Source organism: Anticarsia gemmatalis, chromosome 17 (genome assembly GCF_050436995.1).
Source record: "Anticarsia gemmatalis isolate Benzon Research Colony breed Stoneville strain chromosome 17, ilAntGemm2 primary, whole genome shotgun sequence".
NCBI classification, from domain to species: Eukaryota; Metazoa; Arthropoda; class Insecta; order Lepidoptera; family Erebidae; genus Anticarsia; species Anticarsia gemmatalis.
The window spans coordinates 9,366,931-9,394,582 of record NC_134761.1 but is presented as its reverse complement, the minus strand read 5'-3'; the positions used below and the strand labels follow the sequence as shown (position 1 = coordinate 9,394,582).

At 33.0% G+C, this 27,652-nt stretch overlaps 1 protein-coding gene across 1 annotated transcript in view; it reads left to right on the top strand.

The window, feature by feature from the left end:
* The window catches only part of LOC142979706 (putative phosphatidate phosphatase), a 131,252-nt gene that overhangs the window by 83,921 nt on the left and 19,679 nt on the right, over window positions 1–27,652 (top strand). The window contains exon 3 of the mRNA XM_076124797.1: window positions 198–395. Within this exon, the coding sequence (XP_075980912.1) occupies window positions 198–395 (198 nt within the window). The remainder of the gene's footprint in view (window positions 1–197; window positions 396–27,652) is intronic.

Here is a 27,652-nt window from a genome sequence, read left to right as displayed (position 1 = left end):
TACTACAGAACCTTTCAACGATACGATCTTACAACGATAGCCTTGCAAAGAATCTGTCTTCTATAAAAATGTATAATCTAAATAACAATCTAACTACCCTTAGTCAAAGGCTTTTTACCTACTTCTCAAAATATATCATCATATATCCAATATTAATCAATCTTCAATTACTAATAATCTTTTTCCTTCTCCCACAGATGTGTCTAACAGAATTCATACGTCTCCGAGACCACGTGAGCAACTACTCTCGCAAGGTGCTCGGCAGAGAGATACCCCCGTGGGTCTGGGAGGCCTATCAAGTCGTGGGGGTGTTCCTCTTCGGCTGTGCCTGTCAGCAGCTCACGACTGATGTGGCGAAGTACACTATAGGAAGGTTGCGGCCGCATTTCTTTGATGTAAGTTATTTTTAGATATTTTATACTCGCACACAATTTCTATTATTAAAACTTCAACGTGTATTTTTTAAATTGAAATCGACGATAGTGTAGCCGGTTTAAAATAAGACAGGATTCGTCTAATAATGTATTGTTATTGTTATGAATTGATCTTTGGCTAATAACAATGTGATTCTGAAAATGTGAGTTCTGTGGTTAATTATTCCGCCGTTTTTTAATTACTTCTTATTATGTTACTTTATCCACTCGAAAAAACTGTGTCGCTTGTAAAACTTCACAGCGAAGAGCCTAACAGTATCCGTCGCTGATATTTTAACTAATATTACGCTAAGAAGAACTAATAGTGATTAAAACCACACACAGTACTAAAAATCGGGTAAATTTTAAATAATGACGTACGTATTTCTTTACTAAAATCACTTTAAAGAATTCGCACTCTGTCGCCAATTAAATCAAAATCATTAACACTTTACATTCACGTGCAAAGTTACTAAACAAACAAGGGGAGGTAGTTCCATTGTTTTCTGATCGGCTTCCACGTGCAAGAGTCGAACGTGACCGTTTTCACGTATGGAAATTGTAGTGAAACTGATATTGTGAGTATCTGTTACTTGTTGACTTTAAAGCCTTCTGTAATTTAAAAAGGCAAATGATTTAAGTATTTTTAATGTGAGATATGCCCTTTTCGAAATAGGTCTCAATTCGTAACTTTATGGCCATCTAGTAAAATTATTGTATTCCAATTATGCCTTTATTTCCCTGGATGCACGTTACAAGTAATAAGTTGACAAGTATGAAAGTAATCTACAAAACTCATTGAATCGCAACGAAATGTGATCAATAAATAACGTGCATTGCACTCACTTCGATTTTTAATTAACATCTTAGATGAGACACAGCATGACGCCTATCTTAGTACAGTCTTGAACATAAATATGTAAACCCGTTCACATTTTAAACCACACATTTACTTTCTGAATGCAAGATTTTGCACCATTTATTGGCTAAATATTGTTGTGAGTGCCACTGCATTGTAAACATTAGGTTTGAAATTTTATCTGTACATATTTTTGCTCGTCACTGTACGAACTCTTTAAAATTAACTTTAACCGAATAGTTTATATGAAGTAGTTAGCGCGAACGATAAAAAAACCACTCAACTATAACGAAGATATTTTCATTCACTCGTAAAATAATTACGAAAACCCGTAAAATAGAGAGAATAGATATTTATGGTGCCGGCGGGCATGTTTTATGGTCTGTGGTCAACACCCTGCGGTAACTTTATACTCTACGTACAGTCAGCAAAGAAATATAAAATCAATCAACCTTTGGCACTGTACGACTCTATGTATCACTTTCAAAAATCATATCATTTATTATTTTAGACCATGTATTGGACACTTATAAGTACAAGCCAATAATAGCCTTCTATTAGCATAATGTTCTGATAGACTGTTAAAACGGCAACTTGTTTAGATAATTACGTAGTCTCATGTTTGACAGTAGATCATAAAAGGGACAGTAAAGGTTCTATACGTATAGATGCATTTAGACTGCAAATAAATTACTTATTACTAGCTGACCCGCGCAACTTCGCTTGCGTCACTGAAGAGAATGGGTCAAAATTTTCCCCGTCTTCGTAACATTTTTCGTTGCTACTCCGCTCCTAATGACCGTAGCGTGATGTTATATAGCCTATAGCCTTCCTCGATAAATAGGCTATCTAACACTGAAATAATTTTTCAAATCGGACCAGTAGTTCCTGAGATTAGCGCGTTCAAACAAACAAACAAACTCTTCAGCTTTATAATATTAGTATAGATAATATTAGTATAGATTAGTATAGATTGAGTTTTAAGAGAGTGTACCAAACTGGTCCACACCATAATTTTCAAAAGATTTTTAGAACTATGTATGAGTTCAGCTGTTTATCTTGCGGACTGTACTAGTGTACATCTTGCAATGTCTGTGTGATGTTTTCATTAATAGCGTCTTTTATGAATAACTTACTTGTTTTTGCCTGTTTTGGCTTCGTTCATGTTTAATATGTATACATTGTTGTTACTGTATGTTTGTACCTAGTTAAATGAGTAAACGGTTTTATCGAATATAGCTTATTTGAATACTAGCTTCCGACCGCGAATTTGTCCGCTAGAAAAGATTTCTTGGGTTATTAGAATATTGTATGTATTTAGGTTATAAACTACCTGATCTAAAATTTCAGTCCTTTAGGAGGTAATCGATTTTTGCACAAAATAAGTACCATATTTTTTTCGACTAAAATAAGTAAATACTTAGGTTATAATCTAGTTTTTCCTATAAACATATTTCCGTGCAAGTAAATCTAAAACACGAAATTTTCGACGTAAAAGTACTTCTTCTAATCTAACAATCAAACTACATAACAGTAGGTAAATCAGCCAACTAGACTTACTGTAATCCAAGCTAAAGCAAGGCGTACCACACAGGCAGTTTCAATTGAGGAAACACCTAATTATCGCGTTCGTAAGCAGCGAACTAGCAAATTGCTACTCGAGCTATTAAGTATGGGCTAAGAACGTAGGAAATCGTGTAAATGTACTAGGTTTATTGTTCCTCTATAAAATCGTTTATCGCTGCCACCCAACTATTAAAAGTTTAGCTGTTACAATGTGCTGCTGTACTCCTATTCCGTGGTATGCAGTAAATCTAATGTGCACGGTTCGTTACGGCATGCCAAAGAATCCAGAAGCGTAGCCCCTGGTTCCTATTAATTTGCGGCATAGCATGACAAGAGATTTTTGATTCCATATAGGATTATGCCTTAATATTTATATAGTTTCGTTTTGATTACTAGCAAAACCAAACTTTGTATTGAATAGACGTCTGCAGTCAGGATAGAGTTGACCATAATAGAGTGGTAGTGACATTATGTTTATAAAAAACGGCGTCCTTCTAAACATAGGCATGCCTTGTTGGCATAGTTCGGCATTTCTCGGGATGCTTAAGCAGTTTTTGGGATGACGAAGTAGACGGCGCTTGACTTCTGGCGTTAACTTAGAGCTACAAGGATGTCTTGGCATGCTTAAGAATGCCACAGTATACCTAAGGATACCGCGATATATTTACCTCGGAAATAATATTTTTAAAAATTGAGTTCTGAGCTTAAAAGTACACTCACTTTATCCAAAAATCGAACTGTAAAACGCTATACTACTATCATTAACGTAATTAATAACTAAGCAATTACTTAATGAAACATTAATAAAGACCTATCTTGACATTCGCGACATCAAAAGTAAGCCGATACTCGTTCAATAGAGGCTAGACTCAGAGACGTATAGGTCTAATGAGATAAGCAACAGAGCTCGGAGGTCAAACGAATTATACAATATACACACACTGTATCTTGATATGTCTATCTATTATTTGATATTGTTAGGTCATCCTACAGGACGTTCAGTTAAAGATCTAGTTGTTATATATTCTTTATGTAAGTGTAATATTTTTTGACTTGTAAGTAAAGTGGTGACTAGCACTGCGCCCCAGATCAAGGCCCGGGGTTTGATGCCCACATGTAACAAGTAATTATTTGATCCACAATCTGATTGCAGTCCATACTTACCTATTCATTTATTGTTTTTTTTTTATTTATTTTATTTTATTCCCGTTTTCCTTTAACAGGGACATATTACGTTTGTAGAAAAATCGGTAATACAGCATAAATTTTTGTATGCTTGTAAAAGACCCCGCGACGCAATATTAAACCTTAAACGCGAGTTGTCAAAAAAACTCAAAAATATTAAGCATACCTTCTCATTAATTAATAATCATACGTATCTTGTTACCAATGTATAATGAAGGTAGGTACCTATTTATCATTTAAGAATGTGTTCGTTTGAACATAACTTATGATGCAAGATATGACAAGCCGATTCTCGGAAAGAAGCGTTCAGTCAAATTCCGACAATGGAATTAGCGCGTGCCGGGTTTTTATTGGAAGTCACCAATTCACCTGTTAGAGGTCAAACTGTAATAACGTATACGTGATGTACTTTTTCTACTTTTTATTCGTTGTAATTTAATACTTATATTACTGTTTTTAATAGGATCTTTATGTCTATAGTTAAAAAGCTAGACCATAGTAAAGTTTTCTTCTTAACATAATTAATTATTGTAATATTTGAGCTCCAACTTTTTGTCAAATTTTATTTCGTTGGCCTATTTGGAACAAATTTTCAGAAGCTAAATTCTACGCTAAGAGCTTGAAATTGAGACATGATTACTTCTCAAAATTATCAAACACACATAAACAAACATCGCTGAACACAGACGGTTCTCAATAATATTCTTTATACCTTTCCACTTGTGTGGTCTTATAAACATCAATAAACCAATCCTACATCAGAAACATCAATCCTCAGGAATATTTACACGACAAACTGAAAGTCGAATAAATCGGGATGAAAAGACGATCACAAATCGTGTCGAGGCTTATCACAAGTCAATAACTTTGACTAACATATTGTGTTACTAAAGTATTTAGTATAATATAGTATAATTTAGTATATTTTAGTTCAGCTGAAAATCCCTGTATAATTTAAATGAATAAGTGAGCTATTCTGTCGTTTCTATATTTACCTTGCACTCTTGTACGACGTTTTACGGTCTGGGTGGTTCTAAGATGTCAGTTTGTGGAAATATACGGTGGATTATTAGGTGCGAGCCCGTGGCGGTACATTACAATTAACTTGTGACGCTTGGAGCCCTTTGTAGTTTGTCCAGAGAAGTGAATTCTTTAATTACTTACAAATTACTTTGTGTTTAGTGTTGTTAGTATGTATAAAAGATCTGTTGAAAGTCCTAACTTCGTCACTAAATTGCAGTAATTTAGTGCTTTCAATATCTAATTTCTGGTCGCTATGGCCGAAACCCGTCGTATAGATAAATCGGTTCATATCATTTAGAACTTATTTACTAATGCAGTGATTATGTATGTATTTAGATGTATGGTGTATCCTTCTTTGGAGATTCATAAAACAAATAAATTAATGCAATTTTTTATTAAATACATAAAATCACACTTTATTCGCACAGCGGTAGTCAGAGACTAAAGAATGGTAATTGCGATGATATAACAAACTTCCCTTGCTTCATTTACATCCATACATCTTGTCATGCAGGGCCACCGGTTACTGGTCCTATGAAATTTGCTTGTGATGAAATGTTAATATTTTTATTGAACTACTATTTCATTTGCATTTTTATAATATTTGATTAGAACGTGAGAAAGCAAAGATAAAAGTCGTAATGACTCCCGATTAAGATGTAAAATTTATGAGATATCAATAATTATAATCATTATTTTGTACATTTAATTAAAGCTGTTTTCGTAGGTGGCAATAAAACTGCATTATGTTTATATCTGAATGATGATTAGAAACAAGACTATATGATGCATTTTAACTCGTAATAAAATCTGTGAACAGGTTTCTTATGCATATTTTCTTGATTAATATTAAAAGTTTGACATTGAACTTAGACTTGCCATTCACATTTTTTATCTAGAACTAGCTTCTATGTATTTGTGACTCGATCCATTAGAAATATTCCCCTTTTTAAAATGTACCTACAATAATTGAAGATGTTGTATTACTCTTTTCCCGAATACTTATCTTTTTTTGATGATCTAATAACAATAATTTAAACTTTTTTTTTTGCAAACATGCAAATGTTGTCAAATAGTGTTTACTTCGCGTATTCTTAGTATATTATTCTAGTATGTATATACATTATACAACCAGCGTAAGCAACCCACCGTTATTCTAAGCTTCTATTTTCACGCAACTTAAACGTATTAGCAGAAATGCGCGTATTAGCGAAAATACAACACAAGCCATTATAACTAACTCGTTCTGCGGTAACGGTACAATTTAATGCCCGTATATTTCACGTTTAAGTACAGTCGTATGTGTATAAATAATTTTCATACGGGCTCGCACTTCACGCTTAGCCGTGTGATTTTGACTTATTGGTTGAACGCAAACTACGGAGCTTGTATTAATATGGCTGTGTTTAAGAACAGGTCTATAATTTAGAACTAGTCTTTAGATCAATGTCTAGCAAGGGCGTATTTCGTAAAAAAAAAATGTAATACTGATCCTTGCGTTAGTTTATTATATTTTAGAGTTTATCTTGTGATTATAAATTCTAACATAACGCAACAATATACTAGTTCCTCACAACAATTTGGGCAAGAATGAAGTGGTAATCTTTTTCAATAACTTTGGCACTAAGATTTCTTGGTACCCTCTACAAAGTATTACTCGGAAGAAAAGTTGTGCATGTACATGAAACAACAGGACATTAGTGCATGTCACCAATATTTGGTCTGACTGGAAACTAATTCTACAGTTTCCGTACGCAATGATAGCAACTTGAATACTACTACAAGTAATACAACGGTACGAACGTCGTCAAACGTCTGGTTAAACACTTAAACACTATAGATCATAACCGATATTTTAATAAACTTTATCTACAAAATGATTTGTTACAATCAATCATTTCGGTTGAGATGTTTATTTCCTTAATCGATTTATTGGGACATAAATCATTAGTGATGGGCCGTTATACATTTTGATGATGTCTTTTAATCTAGACCACGCCGTGGGAAGATATTATCGAGTTGGCTGTTGAATATTTAAGTCATTGATTAATTTTTATCGATATATTGTACCTTGATAATGTATTATCGATGCGCTTCGCTTTGTCTAAAATAAATTAAAGTTTTGTTGATAATCTATACTAATATTATAAAGCTGAAGAGTTTGTTTGTTTGTTTGATTGTTTGTTTGTTTGTTTGTTTGAACGCGCTAATCTCAGGAACTACTGGTCCGATTTGAAAAATTATTTCAGTGTTAGATAGTCCATTTATCGAGGAAGGCTATAGGCTATACATCATCACGCTATGACCAATAGGAGCAGAGTAGCAATACAAAATGTTACAAAAACGGGGAAAATTTTGTTCCATTCTCTCTTATGTGACGCAAGCGAAGTTGCGCGGGTCAGCTAGTGCATTATATTGATACTAATTGCAACTTTCTTTCTTGCGTGTTAACCTAATGTCAAAGGTGTTTAAACCGTCCGACAACCTTTGATATGAGTTATCAGATGATGGGTATTATCAATAAAATTTAGATATGACTCGTCAAATTGGTAATGTAAAATTATTAACTGACCACTACCGAGACTGACCTTCAACAGACCCTTTAAAGTACTGCTGCACTCACCTTTAATACAACTATGTAGCGCCCTTCTTACACAACCCAAAAGTGTAACCCAACCCTTTATTTTCACTAAATAAAATAGCCCATATTTTTACACCACCGTATAATTAGAATACAATTCAGTTACAAAATAACTAAAACTCGTATAAGTAACGACAAAAGGGTTAATACAAACGAGGGTGGAACGGCTTCGCTTGACTGATGACGTGTGACGTGGCGCAGGCGCATCACGACAGTGTTTGTCATATACGGATTTGAGTTTAATTGAGAACGAGTGACAGATTGTTTGCTTTTTGTTGCCGTGTGGTTTTAATTTGTTCATTATGTTTGAATTTGTTTTTTAATTTTGTGGTTAAAATGTTTTGTTATTTTTATGTGGTCAGTATTTTAAACTTTGAAATGAATAGCTTCCGCTACCGGCTTTGTAAAATGATGTCGTCGTTAAACCCCTTTCCCAGAACGTGAGTTAGGCTTTTTATCACATTCTTTTAAAATCTATTCAATAGTTTTTGAGATTTCATTTAGAACAAAATTTGCTTCTTTATAATAATGCTAGCATTAATTATAGGTGGTCGTGTTGTAATCTAGAATTCAAGATTCAACTACACATTCTTCAAATAACATCCTATACCAATAATATTAGAATAAACATCATATTCCTGGAATCTAAGACCTCCCGTAAACGTAATAAAATGCAAAACAGGAGAAGAGACATCCAAATGATCTTTATTATGTGTAAAGTGTCTCATAAAAATATTAACATAAAATAACGCAATTGAATCACGTAAGCCGGTCTTATTCTTTTTGTATTAAAATCGCAAACGTGATCGGAAACTGTTCGGTACGAATGCCTTTGTTATTAAAATACTTTAGAGATATTATTTTTAATATTTCGTCACGTACTTCCTTCACATCATGCGTGAATACATGTGTATAATGTGCACTTATTGCTCTACAAAAAATAATCCCGCAAAATTCACTGATTTAAAAACTAGAGCTACTCTCTTTATATGAATTTCCGTGGCCCTTTAACTCGCTCTTTAGAATAAAACAGCTTATCATAATCGGAATAGATATCTCCCTTTATATGAAGTTTATTTTTATAGGTACCTAGTGAGATCATTTATATGAAATATGTAAGAATAGTCCAAAATTTGGTTTGCTGACTTTAAAAAACGCTCTTAAAATCAAGGAATTTTAGTACAATCGTTCAAAACTGAACACAATAACCGTGTCTATAGCTTGACAGATAGCACTTAGATCTCCTCTCCTGTCACACACAGCATTGTCAGACACAGTGTCGTTTGTGTGTTTTATTGGAAAACGTCCATCGTCATCTCCTATAACATTAAATCCTTGCTTCTCTTCCACTTTGATGTGTATTTAGGTGACGTTCAACGTTTAAACTTGTAAATATTTATACGTCTCTAGGGCGTTAAAGTGATGCATCTTTATTGCTTGAAAGGGGATACCTTGTGCCTCGTTATGTCAAATTTGAGCATGATTCAGCTCTCTCTGGAGTGATACAAAAAGCTCTTCATGATTTAAATACGTGCCTTTTCCAAAATATCGAATATTAAATTGTCACTCCTTATTATGATCAAAGCTGTTTACTTTTTAAATGATACTTTAATACTTCTGCATATAACTTTATCAAAAGATTTCCAATTTTATTCACAAAACATTCGCGCATCACAAATCTTTCAATCCGTTTCCCTTTCGCATCAATTTATCTCTTCACATCTGGTGTATCATTTACCTCGAGACTATAAAAACTCTTTTTATTTGAAGTCCTTACTCCTTGACAAATGTTTGGTGTCATGGCGTCCGCATTTAGTTTAAGAAGTATATTCTCGGACGCGTGCCTTACAAATTGTTTGACTTTAAAGATTTATTATCTCCCCCATCATTTTATTTTTGTTTACTATGTTTCGTTATAGTTATAAATCCATTAAAGGTCCTCTGTTTAGGCTCTAGAGAAGGAATTGATATAATTATTGTTCGCTTGGTTTAATTAAGACGCGTTCGTGTAATTAAAATTTCATCCAGAGTGTAATTAAAACGAAACATGGAGAGAGGTTTATTGGTGTTTAAAATAGATTTAGAAAATTATGTCGCTTTGTTCTTTCTTTAAGAAATACCGTTGCAAATATAATTGGGAGCTACGTGGGTGGTGTATAAAAAGAATGGAAATGAAACGTACAGATCTATTAAGATGCTTCTAAAAATATCTAATACGCGAGGACTAACTTTTGATTAAGCAGTCAGAAGAACGGGCCTAGAAAAGTATAAAACCCTTTCAAATTGTTGTTCGTATAACTCAATAAGGTATCTTTATGCAGTTGTGGCCAACTAAAGACATTATCTACCATACAGTCAGGATTGGACGTAATTGTTGCTTTAACGAAACAACAAAATACATAGCTATATTGTAAAATTACTTTAAAGTGTATAAACGCTAACGCTAACGCTATTTTATTATATTTTCATTGATAAATTAGTGTTGAAAATTTGGCAGTACACATAGCTGTGTTTTTGACTGTTCCGACGTTGAACAAAAAATGTAATAACTAAGTAATTTTTTCATTCACAAAACGGCTAAATCATTGTTTATTGTTGATATAATTCTACGCTAGCAACCTTGGAACCAAGAATGTTGGCACCAGATAACAAGACCTACCGTATCATTTGTCTTTTATTATGTTTTTATTGCTGTTATTAAAAACAGTTTTGTACATGAGATGTATATTAAATATCTCTGTAAACTTGACCTGATTTAAAACTTTTGTAGTTTTGGCATAGAGTACTTTTGGCTCCTCTTCCTTCCATCGTGAATAGAAGACCGATTTCATTAATGTATCTTCACTGAAATTCTGTAATAATATTTGGCTTTCGCTTTTTGCTAATTTATATTTCAGTATCAAGAATTTCTTTAAGCATCACAATTGGGAGAGTTATTCTTTTAGTTCTTCAAAACGGCCTTTAGTTCAGTTTGCTAAAGCTTTGCAAAAGACCTTGGAGTATCCTTCGAAAGCATTATTTTCCCAGGAGTGTTATCGGAAGTTTGAGAAAAGACCTTACATTCCTTTTATATTTCTTAGGTAGGTATATTGCATTCTTAAACTTTTTTCTATTAAAGCTACGTGACACCTAACTTTCATTCCATAGGTATCTTACTTCTATATCCTTATTTCCTTCCTAGAATGACAGCGGTAAATCGATTTATTTATAATCGATTGTCGACTCGTTATCGGTCTCTCAGTGGTCTTGAACCTGAGTTCAGATTATAGGCGTCAATATTTTTAAGTTAGGGGTCATGGACGGTTATATTATTATTGTTATGATGATTTTAAATTACTTGTTTGATTTTCGGGTACTGTGACGTCATTGTGTTTGTGTAGTGTTGAGGTTCAGAGCATAACATTACGTAAGAAGTAATTATGTAGATTTTTATTGAAATATATTATTGCATTCAAGGCATCTAAATCGTACGTTCAATACCTTAGCAGTTCCAATAAGAATGTTTCTTCTCAACAAAATTCTCTTTTAGCTTAAGCAGAAATTTAAAATAAAATATAACCCATAATTAATAACAAATAATCAAAACACGATCCGCTGACGTATTTACAGCACCAATTCTAATATTTCAAATTCCACATTTATTTTTTCATTCACAAAACTATAACAATATATCATATGTTAATATTCACACATAATCGAGCGAGTTTGGCGATGGCGGTGTCTGAGTGTTGCATCGGGTCGTTGTTCCGCGCTGTGCTGCGCGCGCGCATTAGCGGCGCTTCTCAAACGATCAATTAGTGTTATCTGTACGCCGACGATTGAAACGCCATCTGAATTTCGTGGTGCAAGTTAGAGGTGAACAGCGATTTATAATATTAAATGCGACGAGTATATGTGATGATAAATGGTGTATTTTATCATTTCACTCCATTGATTGGGTGGTGTTTTATGTTTTAACTTTCTTATTGATCTTTTTAAAAGCACGTCTGATAAATGTATGTTTGGTCAAGAGTTAGTTAAGTATATCTAACGGAGTTGACATTTTTGTAATTTTAGTTTTTGCCCGCTATTTTGACCATGTAAAAAAAATCCGGCTTAAATTATACCCTATTTGTCAATATGCCGTGATTAAGTAACAAACATCTTACTGCATATTACGATTACATCGATTTAAAGTATTCGTTTTCCTATATTCATATTTCCGATTGTATCGGACATATATTTCATTACAAAATCAATTAACAATTCAATAAATAAACAGTTCTACCATTACTAAAGAATCTAGTTTTATTCAACACGTCTTATTATTTTTTATAGAAATAAACCTGATCTGAATAAATAAACGACTAGATTTATTAATTTTATTTCATGTTTTATTGGATATCAAATAAATAACAAGCGCTGATGACTTGCAATTAAGCGTTGATTGCAGTTGCCATTAGTCACTCAGAATTGAAAATCTTGCTGAACAGTGCAATTTACACTGCAATACTTCAATATATTCAATATTTTCTTGCCAATAACTTGCCTTTTAATATATAATACTTGATTCTTAGTAAAGATAATAATATGTTGATTGGTCTACGAGTTTTGCTATAAACAAGTACAGTTAAAAATAGATTATTTTTGCTATTATAAAAATAATTAACTACTTTTTCATCGGTATCGATATTACGATTTTCATCAGTTTGTTAATTTCTAACTTTAATTAACTGTACTGTAAATCTTGTTCTAGTTTGAGCACACAAATAAAAACTATATTTCTGACGATTTAAATTATATTTGATGTATTAGCCTACCCTTTCTTCCAACTATGTTGGAGTTGGCAGTCTCACCGGATGCAGCCGAATACCAGGTTTTGTATGGAACGACCGCCTATAGGACCTCCACAATCCAATAACGTGTGTTATAACACGATACCCCTCGGTAGATTGTCAGACTTTCAAGCTTCTCACTAGCGGTAACGACTGTCAAATGACATAATATTTAATCCAAATTTTAGAAGTCGCTTCTAACTCATCACTTGGACCATACAATACGGTTAATTGGATTTGTTTTGTAACATGAGTTTGTAATTGAATCGAATCGGTAACGAATGGTACAGCACTTCTCTACACCAGATTTGAGAATGTCAACTGTGCTTTATTATTGAAAGTTTTTAAAAGGACTTTTTTATAAGTTGTGGTGTATATTAACTGGTTAAATGTGTGTGTGTGTGTGTGTCTTGAAACGTTTGTGTGTTTGTACCAATTATTACCGTTTACCTACCGATGGTTATGTACGTATGTAGATAAGTGAACATCGTCACTGTAGCATTTCATAGGTAGGTGAAATTCACTTTATAAACCATTGTAGTGTTTCACCATAACTTTTTAACTATTGCATTTATCACACGAAAATACACATGATCATACATTGTTTTGCTTTTGCTATACTTGCACTTTGACGACCTCGTTCAGTGTAACCTGCGCTGAATCCTTAGATAATTAAAAAAAAAAAGATTCATTTATTTCCATTCTATACTCTCAATTTCTGTGCTCTTAATAGAGTTTTAAATTAGTTGTTAGTTAAGTATAGTTTATGATATTGCTGTAACATCATTTATGACTCTCAATGCGTCTAATATATTAAAATAGAGTTTATAGACTTTATAGCCACGAAATTTATCGTTAAATTGAAAAACCATCTAAACACAATTTTACGTAAACTATGCATTTTCTATCGAGCAATAAAAAACCAAATTTGGATATCAAAAACTTGAATATCAATAAAATGTCGATATGAAATTGAAAAGTTTAAACAGTTCAATGGTTATCGAGACCACCCAAGTAGAATAGATTACTTAACGTTAGGTGGGCTTATGTATCGATAGTGACGGTAGTTAAGGTGCTATGTGTTAGGTATGACGTCAGAGGAATAAGGCGAAGTGCACTGTAGTACACCACTAGTGTTGAATGATTTTATAAAAAAAAGACATGTAGTATTTGATTTTCTAGGTTACAATTTATCAGTCTATGACCAGTTCAGAAGAAAGTAAGTTGAAACCGCAAGAAACAAGGCTATCTTTGGATCAACGTACTAACCAAATTTTATCCAAATTCATTATTTTTGATCAAAAGTAATTATGGGATTAAAGAAATCATGTTTTCAAAAATAATGCTTATAAATACAATCCATGGTGTAATGAACAATATTGGCAAGAAAATAATGTTATTGTCTTACATCTATTTTGAATTTTTGAATGACGTCAATGTCGAAGCAGAAGAAGAAGCGTGTGTTTGACAAGACATGTTTTTTTAGGCATTCGATGGAATAACAATTGATATAGACAGATCATGGAAGTTTGTAAACTGTTGATATTCACGTCAACGTTCTAAGTTTTTCTTGAATGAAAGTCGTAACGAATTCTAAGGAACTATTCTGTTAAACAATTTTTATCGACCCTCACTGATTGCTCCAAATGATTGTTAGTCAAATGTAAATGAATAGTAATGGCTTCCAAATGATTGTTAGTATAATGTTCCTCCATAGTGGACTATAGAACTAAACCACACGATACGGATTGATGCCTTCCTCTAATCTCCATTCAAGCCGCTTCTACTTGACAATCTGTCAATAGGGCTCGTTCCATCTGCCTGATATCAACAAAGAAAGCACAACACACAGGAAACACACCATACACTATAGCACTATAGAAATAAGGACGATTTTTCCTTGTATTTGAGTTATATAACAGTAAAGTTATATTAGTAATTTAATGAGTGGGTCGTCGGATGGCGTTTTATAGACCATTAAGTCCCACGCTGATGTTAAAACAATGCACAGAGTAAATATAACCAGGAATGAGATTCGCTCTCACATTTCCTGTTTGAATTTTGCTTTTATTTTCATTAAGTTTCCTGAATGGAGGGATTTATTTTTATTCGTTTTTGACGCAGCGGGTCAACTAGGAAGAGAATGTGTAATAAAAAATTAGTTGGTACATATTTTATATTGTGGTTTTATGAAAAGCCTGTTGTTTTTCGTATATTGTTGTCTTAAAGTTTCCGATTTCAGTTATTCAATCCCATAAATATTAGCAGCATTTCAGTGTTGGTCTCTTGACACAAAAAACGTTTTTCTAACTGCTTATTTAGGAATTTACATAATCAAAACAAAAAGAATCTAATGCCACATTTTATAAGCTACACTCGTAATTTAATAACAAATATTCTTCCATACTCTATCTACCAATTATTACTCATTATTACACACAATTTATATTCACAAACAAACATTTATACGTGTAACATTAAACAATATCGCACCCCTGGTGCAACACTGTCACTTTTGTAAAAGATGAGTTACTTATACAGGGTGTCCCAAAACTCAACGATAATTCGAGACAGGATGAAAGGCCAAGTCATAACGGTTCTAGGAAAAATAAAAAAAAAATTCCATATCACTTAGTTCAGCAATAATAGACATTTTTCAAAAAAGTTGAAATTCCACACCCTTGGTCGCATTTTCAAGTCCTGTGATCACAAATATCACATTTTCGCTGTGTTTTTTTAATTTCGTGATCTTTAATAAATAGGCTATTGATCGTAAAACTAATTAATGCACAAAACATTGTTAGTTTAATAAAAAAAGTTAAGTTTTAGTGAGTTATGATTTTCAAAAATATCGTTAGTTAACTTTGACGCTTCATATTGAAAAAAAAATCTACTGCACTACCCTTGGCAAGTTATTTCAAAAGTTGGCGCATTTAATCAAGATTTCAAAATGGTGCAACACTTGCGACTTTTCTTTCCATTAAAATTGTTATTTTTATTTGAACGAAGAGTATCCTCGCAAATGGATCGGACGCAGTAGTTCAATTTTATGACCTCCTCGTTCCCCCGATCAAAATCCAGTAGATGTTTTTGACTGGGAATGCATAAAAGATAAAGTCTATTCGAAATCAATACAAAATCTATCAGAACTTTGCCAGAAAATTGACACAGCGTCAGAAGAAATAAATGCAAGGAATTTTGCTTGACTGGTGAAAAGGTCTTTTGTAGGGCGTTGCAGAGCCTGTATTCGAGCCAGAGGATAAAAAATTCGGAATTACTTTAGTTTAAGGAAAATAATTAAATAAGAATGATGGTTCTTTCATTGTTTTTTTTTTCATGATTATTACCTTTTATGTTTATTACATTAAATATTGGTTATGGACTGACTCAATTACTTCTTTACTAATAATAATTTCTTTCCGGCACAAATACAGGCTCTGCAACGCCCTACAAAAGACCTTTTCACCAGTCAAGCAAAATTCCTTGCATTTATTTCTTCTGACGCTGTGTCAATTTTCTGGCAAAGTTCTGATAGATTTTGTATTGATTTCGAATAGACTTTATCTTTTATGCATTCCCAGTCAAAAACATCTACTGGATTTTGATCGGGGGAACGAGGAGGTCATAAAATTGAACTACTGCGTCCGATCCATTTGCGAGGATACTCTTCGTTCAAATAAAAATAACAATTTTAATGGAAAGAAAAGTCGCAAGTGTTGCACCATTTTGAAATCTTGATTAAATGCGCCAACTTTTGAAATAACTTGCCAAGGGTAGTGCAGTAGATTTTTTTTTCAATATGAAGCGTCAAAGTTAACTAACGATATTTTTGAAAATCATAACTCACTAAAACTTAACTTTTTTTATTAAACTAACAATGCTTTGTGCATTAATTTGTTTTACGATCAATAGCCTATTTATTAAAGATCACGAAATTAAAAAAAAACACAGCGAAAATGTGATATTTGTGATCACAGGACTTGAAAATGCGACCAAGGGTGTGGAATTTCAACTTTTTTGAAAAATGTCTATTATTGCTGAACTAAGTGATATGGAATTTTTTTTTTATTTTTCCTAGAACCGTTATGACTTGGCCTTTTATCCTGTCTCGAATTATCGTTGAGTTTTGGGACACCCTGTATACTTACATATGTAGTAATGGTTTTAAATCACCTCTATCATTATTTATGCAAAAGTAAAGTGAAAAATTGACATTATAATATGAGCTATTCATTTATCTATAGATATCTAATAAAGTCATTGCTGTGTGAGGTTCATCAATGTTTTAAATGCTTCTCCTGAAAAACTACATTTTTGCATAAGTGACAGTATTGCACCGGGGGTGCGATATAATCAAAAAAAATACCTCCCATTTTTTGGAATTAGTCAAAACTACTTCATATTTAGTCATGTATGCGTAGCTTGTTTTACTAAACCTTAATGTACAACAAAGATTTGTATATTCTCATCAAATATTAAGTAATTTATATTCTGTAGTAAACCAATAATGTGTAGAAGAAATCGACCGAATGGGAATCGGTTGATTAATACCGAATTTTAATTTTAATTACTCTGGCTTGGTAGTAATGCTTATCGTGAGAGTTTATTCATATGAGTGACAAATAATTTAATAGATATATTTAACATGCATACATAACATGCATCATACTATTTTTCTATAGGTTAGGTAAAGGGCAGCAAAATGCAATGGCATTATTTTTTTAACAAACCAAAGTTTAAGTCTGAATACCAAAATCAAGTGAACTTTAAAATATATATATATTATGTTCTGACTTTAAAGATACTAATCTTTAAAGTCAGAACATAATATTCATTCTAATCTTACATACTGTAAGATTCATTGATTTTTTCCTATAGTAGATTAATTGCATCTGCAATTAAAGGACCGTCTAGTCCGAAGAGTGAGTATCCCATCCATATATTAAACCATCGATTTATTATTAATCCATCACCTTCAAGAGTTTTCATATTTATCAATATAATAGCTATAATCAATAAACCGTAATCAAGTCTCTACTTAATCAACTACATGTGCAAATCATTTGTTAGTAAAGGTGACAAATTTGCAGCGCAAAATTAACAGTTTACCTTACTCTCCTGTTGGAAAGCGGTCTATGACTCTATGTATCGGTTAAGCAACGCATTGCGTGCACCTCCTATAGATAGGTTACTGCTTAGTTGTATTTGAGCTGAGCGTCTTTGGGCTTCGGAGAGCGCGTAAAATTGTTGTTTTCAATTACGATAACAGTCGCTAAGCCATGTTAGAGGCCTTTCGGGCGGCTTTAGCAACAATTTCTACACTAAGTTGACCACTAAATGCACGATGAAATAAAAAATAACGCAGTATTATTTACTGTCAGGCTAGAATGAATAAATTGCTCAGCCTTAGGGTTAAAAAGACAATTTTCAAATTGTACATTGCACTCTCGCCTCGGACTCCCACACGAATTGTCGGGCTCATGTCATGCAATTCGCACTGACCATATAGTGGTACTATAAGAGGAAGGCAATTATAATATGTTGGCCTTTCGTCTCAATCCGGCTATTAGAACGCCCACGGACTGGATGTGGGAAATTGAATAATTTAACGTATTAGTTTCTTTATAATTGTTTTACTGTTAGGTAAGAGTATTTTTTTAGAAAAGGAGATATTATAAGTTACTTGTGGTTACTATTTTGTGGTGGTTCTGACAAGCTGCGGTTGCTTTTTCTACTTTACTGCATATCTTTACGCTCTCTTTTAGGAATCATCGCCAATTTTCTGTTTCGAATTGGAAAGAACATAGTAATGCTTTAATCGTAAGCAAAATTTAGCAAATTTTATCTGGATCTTTATTTCTAATATAATTATTGGAACAGTTATTTAGTTATTATAAAGGGGAACAAAGAAAATTATCAAAATTTTAAATTTGTGCGATGATTCAGATAGATATGAGATTAAAACTATAAATAAAATACTTAACTCCATTACTATTTATGATAAAAAGTAAAACACCCGAGCTACTTTCTTTACACGACATACATTAAAATTGTTGATATTTGTGTACTTTCTCGATGTTTTAAATTCCTCATTGTTATGCAGTTATGCTCATATATTATAAATAATGTAATATTATACGTTCCTTGTGCTTTCTCCCTTTTAAACTGATATATAGTGTGTGCCTAACGTTAAGTAGGTCAACGATCGCATTTAGTAATGTTGTGGCCACGAAACGGACGGCCGATGCAGCGGTATGTGGTCGTGGTCATCTTTTATGAGCGCCGGACTGCAGCGTGTAGTGCTAGAATATTTAACGCGATAGAATATTGGAAAAGGCCTGCAGTATTTCTGTTGCAAATTCGAGTATATGTGTGGGTTAGCTTACTTTAAATGTTTAATACTGCGTCACTCATTATTTATTAATAAAATGCTTGGAATTATAATCCTTAAGCCTTTTTTTCTACGGCCTTACCGTTTTATTTCTTGTCTTCTAAAAAATATTATAACTAGTTAAGTGTTTATAACTTTTAAACTCTCGCGTTGCATGTTTAATGTATAATAGAATATGGGAATTAACGCGAACACGCATGCCATCGCCGTGGTCGCAGGCTGACTGTCAGCCTGCGACCACGGCAAGTGCACCCTGCGCCGAAACGTTAGGCATTTTAAGGTAAAATGCGTGTTCGTGTTAATTCCCGTATTCTATTATACCTACATTAGTTGAGTGTTTACTCAACTAGTTATAATAATTTTCCACGTCCTTGGGAACAGCCTGTTATTGAAAAAGCTACTAATCATATCATCGATAACGTTTTACCATAGAGACAAAAAACGGCAAGCCCGCTTCAGCGCAAGCCCCCGCTACAGCTAATAAAACCGCTGCTTTCATAGCCAAATTTCACTCGTAAAGATGTTTATTGTCGTTAAAGTAAAGGCAATTTCTTTTTATTAACGTCCAACCCGCTTCCTGGCTACATTATTTGATGTTACACTTTATGTGTTTTAAAGTGAGATCGTTTTGTTTTCTACTAAACACGCTTATAACGTGAACATTATTGTGGTCGCAATTATGATATGTGGGCCGATGGAAATTAACTTTATGGAGAGAATGTTATATTAACCTATATAACATTCTCTCCATAAAGTTAACTTCTGCCGTTCGTTTATTTTATGGGTATATTTGCTATGAGAACTTAATTATGGGTTTAGAAAGAAAATGTACTGAGGCTATGTTTTTTTGAATGTCGATGCAATTATTTGGTGGACTCTTAAAAAGCGGGGGCATGAGTGTGCGGTCGTTACGATATTGCACTTAAAAATAATAATATTGTCCTAAAAATAATAAATCTTTAGCTTAAAACAGTATTATGTTCACTGAATTTTTTGAAGTTTTTGTATTAGCTTTTTTAATATCATCTTCCTGTCAAATTTGATCAAAATCGGTAAAGACACTATCACATGAAAAAAGGACTAACAAATTTACGGTTGATTCAAACCTTATAATCGAATAAAAGGAACACAATCCAACCACAGCTTTTACAGTAATTGAAACAGCTCCATAAAATCACTAAACAAAACCTAATCAAGCAAGTTCTATCAAGTCCAAAGCCATATAAAATCAAATTATAAAGCAACCATATACCACCGTGAAAGTGGTTTCTACGAAACACTAAACAATTATATGACTCGAATCAATCTAGTTAACTTGATATTAAACCACAATACATTGTTTACAGAAGTTCCATTTAAATTAAATTGGTTGGTTGAAAACATTTTGATGTTTTCGATAGAGGGAGAGAGTTACTGTGATTGTTGGAGTACAGTCTATTTGTTTGAATTCATTTTAATTGCGTCTAGTTTGCTGTTGAAATGTATTTACCATAGAGTTATTTTTATGAAATGTATGTAAAATATACTGTTGTACGGATAATAATCGGTATTTAAGGGTCTTTTATTTTATCACTGTAAGATTTTTTTTCCCGTTTTATCAAAAAAACTACATGTATTCTTGTAAAATATGTATGTATACGAATAAACGAAAACTTGATACAAGAAGGTTTAATCTATGTTCTTGTATTGTATTTATGTCCAATTTACTTAAGAAAATACTGCTACAAAATTCTTTCGTTATTCAAATCAACAAATCTATTTTTTCATTCGTTTATATAAAATGGCTGAACACAATAAACGGCTACGTTTGAATAAATGTTCACCTAAATTGCTGCAATAGCATTCTAAGTGTCAAGATTTATTAAAATAAAACTTCTGTGTTTATTTTATACTGGCTTGTGTATAAACTTAATATCCGTGTCGCATAAAGCGTTAGCGTTAAGCGTGAACCATAATTTACAGAAACTTGTTAACCATAATGATAACTATAAATGTGCGTTTGTTTGTACTGCTTTCATGACAAACCAGCAAAAACAATTTGGATAAAGTTTGGCGAGATGATAGATTTTATTCAAGGAAAAGACAATGCTGTAATTTTCAAATAAGACACGGTTAACCATAAGATTTAAATAGAGAATGTACTTTTATTTGTGCTGCATTTACATCAAAACAGTTGAGTTTTGTTAATATTTTCAACGAAAGATCGAGCGCAGTCGCGGTCACAAGTTAGTAGATCTACATTGAAAATATTATTTCTCGTTAAATTAGATCTTTCGCTTTTATATTCCCTATATGTGCTTCTATATTCAAAGCCGTTTACGCCTATTATCCATTATGTTTTAATACAATGTGATAAATATCAGATTAAAGTGGTCTGTAGGCGTAGAAAATAATTGGTTGGGAGGAATCTCCATACAAATAGCGTATGGTAATACCAATGTGCTATAATTTACAGATATTGATAAGATTGTAAGGCAGTTGCAGTCGATTGTATATTATTGAGCATTTGTATGGAAAGAAGACACCGTTTAAGTATGTATGAATATATTTCTTGGTAAAGATCTTGTTGAATAGGTGAAAAATATGTGTGTATGTTCAAAATATCGGATTCCAACATACATTTATTAAGTTGTTAAAAAACGATGTCATTGAAAAATACTGCAGACATAAAATTTAACTACATTATCTCGTGTTTGGATGATTAAATAAACTGTTTTTATGCTCCGACTATTCAACAAGCTGATTGTTTCTCAATAAAGGCCTGCAACCCCAAAATGTTCCAACATCATTATCACTCACAAACAATGCATTGACAGCTCCCTTTTCACAAATACGCGTGACAACATTTTCAAAATCATCCCTTACAACCATCCCTAGCAATTTATAATGTCCCAATCTATCCGTCCCATTTCCTCACGATTTAACGCAAATGCCCATTGATTCTGCTTCATTCACACTCTGACCAGTTTCTGTTGCAGCCCCATATTAATGTTCCATTTTTATTAAAAGCTATGACGCATCAATATCGCCCCTACGAAAATATAGCGCTACTATTGTATGCGCGTTGATTTGTTGGCCTTCCCCTTCGTATGACCTGGAGCGACCAGTTCATATAGATCCCTCGAAACTTAAGCTGCTTCTTTAACAATGTTTTCTCGCGAAGGGTCTTCAAATTCTAGTTGGATATACAATGCATATGTCCGCTTGAATGAATGTCAGTCTGTCTCTCTTACACCTTTTGTGGTGTCACAGTCATGGTTGCCTAAGGGATTAGTGGAATCACCGTGAAATTGTTCCATTTTATTATTCTTCTATTTTTCGTTTAGATCTAAAGATTGTCGTGTATTTTGTTCATTGTACAAGTTACCTGTATCGTTTCTTTTGAATTTGTTCTCACCTGTCGTTTAAATGGGTGTATCTCTTGTAACTACTACCTACCGACTGATTTTTTACTCTAAAATTCGCATTTCTACAAAGATTTTGTCACAATGCAAGAACATTATTTCATCGCTTCATCAGTTAAGTATAAACGGAGCTGACCGATAAATTGCCGGGTTAAATCCACACAGTTTAATGTTGCAATACGAATGTACTCAACTTAGGTCACGTAGGCTCATGCTAAAAATACAAGCAAAGCTGGCGCCAGTGAGAAATTAAAACAAATCAAAACAAATTAATCAATAGTTAACGTGAAGATTTTAATCTCAGAGACTTTTGATATATCATCATCATTATCACCATCTATAATAAAATCTTTCCTTTGAACAGTACTGACGAAACAATAGCAATATTTGAATAGTAACTCGAGACAAGGCACTTGAACACATGTTCTTTTGATTCCCTTCAAATTGTCCAACGAGGTCCTTCAGACTAAAACAAAAAGCGAGCGATGTCGGCACGTCCCCTTCACATTGATTGAGTGATTGTTGATGCACATTTATTGCCGACAATTGGTCGTGATTACTAAATGGAAGGGGAGAATGAAAAAGATAAAAGAATCTTGATGAACAATACTAACATTAGGTTACAGTGTTATATTGAGTTAGTAATGTTTATAGCTTTTTAAGAGACAAACAATTTATGACTTGAAGCAGGATTAGCTTGCTGCAAGCAAGTTTCGGAAATGGCAACTCAATGAATTTGATTTAAGGCTTGCCTTCGTAATTTTATTATTTACAACTGTAGAACTATTAGTTGATGGGTAAAGCAGAAACTTAGTTTTTATTTAAATCTAGGTTTTGCCTTATCCTCAGTGACTAAGGAGTGGAAATACATTTTTTTATCCAATAATAAGCATAATGTAATGACATCAACGTGTACTTTTTAAAACTTTCTGCGTCTAAAAGAACGTAAATATAATATGTCTGTATCGGGGTTGGAAGCTTTGCTAAATAAACTATAAATATAGTAGTTGCAAAATAGATTCACAGTACCAAGTTGCGTGCTAATGCTTGCCTGTTAGTTTCAATTAAAGAGAACGTTCTAACGTATGTGGGAAAATTGCTAAACTATGCAATTTAAATCCTGTTTGGTTTGCTTCTACTCGTAACAGCTACTTTTAAACTGCAAATATCCTGCTTTTCCTTGTTTCCAATATCTTTATTCATGATAGACCATCCGCTGCGTTAAATTTCTTAAATATTCAATTTAGTGTAAAAACTATTTTTAAAGCCAATGACTGGATGCAAGTCGATTATGCCCGAATCGCTTTTAAATTTTGTCCTAATTCTTTACAGAAACAATTGTGCCAACGTATTATTTAAAGTAGCAACCTAATTATTAACATTCTTTATCTATCGCAAATTCTTCACATATCTAATTAATGCGCGAAACGAATCTTAAATGTTTAGGTTTGCGGTAGGTACTTTATTTTTTATCTGACGTTTCGACCGATTTACAAAGGTCTTGGTCGTGGATGATGGTATTTGTATTAAACATACATAACTGTTAATACCAATGATTGAGAACGTCTATAAAAGTTTCATATAGATTACAAAGTCTCATATAGATTACAAAGTTTCATATAGATACATTACGGACCATAGCTGGTCACAACTGACATAGCTAGCGTAGATCAGATCCGCATGCATCTTCCACAGTTTGTTTAATTTCTTCTCATCTACTCTACACCCCAGTTCATTATTTGCTTCCACACAAAGAGGCCTTCAAATCTCACGAGTAATTTCTTCAGTCAATATTGTTTCGTCGACTGAGATGTTCTGCTAAGTGGCCGCGCTACTAATTGAGAATGACGGGACATGACGTGTCAACAATACTGATTGAGGTACTGTTTGTAGTAGTATTCTGTACGTTTGTTTAATTAGATGGGGTCGATAATCTGGTATAGGTATTATATTACTTTTGTTTTAATTGTCTTATGTCGATGCGAAACTTTATCCACGTTTGCCGGGCTTCGACGCTATATGCATTGTTTAGCATGATTTACTTGACGTTTTATTAGAAAATAGTCAGGTTATTCTAAATTTTAGGGACTTATCCCATAAAACTAAACAAATTAAGGATCTTTTAGGTCCTATTAAAAAGAAAAAAATATTAAATTAATAAATTATTTTATTTTTTTTAATTTATACGGCAGCTACTTTTGCAAATCAAATAAACTTACGGATTCTTAGTATAACCATTTTCTTTCAACTTGCTTGTTCAAATAAAAACAAAACTAGAACCACATGTAAATAAATCCAACCATTCAGAATTCTCGTTGTAACATCTCAGTATTAGTTTAAATTCGCAACACATTACTTCATAATATTGACAAAGCTGTTTCGCGCTGGTGCTTTGCAAACATACGTAAACCTACAGACACACTCATTGATGAAAAGCATGAACATAAATTTATGACAAGAATGAAACTGCTTGTTTCATTTGTGTGAGTAATTTAGAAATAAAGATATTGGGTTTCCTGAGCTAATCTATGAAGTACCAAACCATCAACCCATAAATATCGGACTATATTCTGATTTCTGTGAGGGAATGTGACCCCTAGCAATTTTGATGACCACTTCACTTTTGATCTAAACAAAGTAAAGATGGCAAAACTTATTGAAAACATAGATAGATCATACTTGAGGGAAGTGATCATAAGAATTTTATGTGTACTTTGATGTAGGTAAAATAATAGATTTGGTCCCAATGGTGGGCATACGGCTTAACGCAAAGTTTGTTGTACGGACAATACTGTTTGCGCTTTTGTACATAGAAATAAATCTCGACGCATGGCTTTTGAAATTGTGAAAATGTTTTAAAGTTTATTGTTGAGCTTGTCTGACAAGAAAGTTATAGCAGATAGTATACGAAGAATTTCCTTAAAGGTTCTGCTTTATGATTATGTCATTTAAAAGATGATTAAGTACCTAGATATTTTGATGGGGTCAATATCTGCAAACCATAGATGTAATACTAAAAATGTAGAAAGCTTAACATTTACTTTCCTTCCAAAAAAAACAGAAAGATTATTTTAATCGCAAATGAAGATGCATCAAATAGATAATTGAAGAAGATACATATTTCGCTTTTCGAAATAGTCTATTTACACTTTTGGACACGAGCCATTGCGTATTGTCTATTTTTAATAATTTTATGAACCATTTCTCATTTCTATGCACTTGAAAATTCTCTCTTAGAATATTGACTTTTTGCAAATGCGCATCAACACAATAAATCATATTAGAAAATAGATCTCTAACAAAAACAATGGTTTCTATTTTCTTCAAAGGAATGTAAAAAGCTCGACCCACACAAAATAAACTGTACCGACACATATTTCAAAATCGAAATAACTAAACGTCTTTCGACAGGTCTATGTAATTTTACATCATATTCTGATTCATTCACTCCCACATGCACTAAGATACGCTAAGTCACATGTTGGAAAATCAGCGTGCTATATTACTTACGCATAATGTTTTTGTTATTGAAAATTTTATTATAATCGATAAGTAGGCGTTAAAGTCGATATGCAATTCGTTTTAAAACTGACACATGCCTGAAAGATTATTAATTTTTGTTTTAACAGGCTCCTTAAATCCAAGTCCATTACGTCTCGCTGACAAAACCCAACAACAACGCGTAAGTTACCCAGTGCCTACGTGGATAAATAAACATTATTGCATTGATCTGGGCTAGTTTCTAGAAGGATCACCAGGAATAATGAGTTGCAGTAGGGTCTGGAAGTCGGAAGAGGCCCTATCTTAGCAGTGGCGCTAATCCGACTAAATAAAAAACTTTTATTCGCCCTCATCGATAGTCTCTCGGTGACTAGCTCTTACGTATCCCACAGAATAGTACAAAACTATAATATAATATTAAATAACTATACTGATTAATAACTATTACCCACGACGCGTGTTCATTCGCCTGTTATTGCTACTAGCACGTATTGCACATTGTTACCGAATACGTCCAAATTATGTTTTTAAAACAAACTCTTGTTATTACGATGTAATTACACGTTTCCTTTTGTTACAACGGTAACAAATTATGTATTTCTTTACTGATTGTTATATGGCATAGTAGAGTTATTGTACGTTGTTCTACTTTATATAGTGAGTTTTGTATAATTTGCAAAATGCTTCGCTCGGTCAAAAGTCTGTTATTTGTTTAAATAAGTTATTAATGAACTTTTATAGCAACGAATAACAACAAAAATCTGTACTGAATACATACAGACCTCAATAAGAACTCGTCTATCTCCAGGCAGAGACTAGGATAATCTGTACTATAGTATTTTTAAATTAACATTTGTTTAGCGCTCGTGGCGTAGAGCAAAAGTTATTTAACAATAATTAATGCAATATCGATGCAAAAGTGAAAAGATAATATCAAAAGTTCTTAGTAGCGCTTCAGGGCCTTTCCTTTGCTTTCTAATCGGTAAAGAAAGTTGATGTAGAATAATTTCAAATTGATTTATAGACAGCATTACCTATCCATAAAACGCTGATCTCTATCACTTCAATCCCTATAAGTACCGCTTATTTGTCCCACCCATCACCATATCTAGTAGCTATATTAAATCTCACTTTTCTTCTTAGAAAAGTCATAGTTTCCTACTAAACGATTGTACTGAGTTACATACAGACATACATAGCATCATACCTACATCACCTACATGTTATACTCGGTATAGACAGTATGAAATACTCACAAGTTTCGCCTTTCATAATGTTAGTCCCATGTAACATTTACTGTAACGTGATTCTATACCACTTTCAACTACGAGTATGAACAAGCTTGATTAGCTATCAAGAAATCTTGTAGGAAAATCTGATCAGCGCTAATATATTTTAAGTGTCAAAATCTCGATACTCGCTAGTACCGACTGTAGAGAATAGCGTCACTGTATTGTACTGTGCTCTTCGTGCAAATTACAAGTAATTCCTTCTATTGATAGAATTAGGTCGTCATCACGCGTCGATTGTTATTACTTAGGCTTGATTTATTGTGTTTGATACTATTGATTTGGGCTATTTATTTAACGCAGGTGTATGTCACGAGTACTCACGAGAACCTATATATGAATTAGAATTTAGTCAATGTATTGACGGTTCTTCTAAAGTGTGATGTTTATTGAAAAGCTTAAACTATTTTGAGTTTAGATCTTATCTCGTATTTAAAAGGGCGAATGCCTTTTTGTAAGGTTTACCTAAATTTTATTGACTTTTGAACAAGATAAAAACCAGCTACGTATTTTCAGGTATAACGATAACATTCGCAAATATTTTTGCCATCTTACCTTTTCTAACC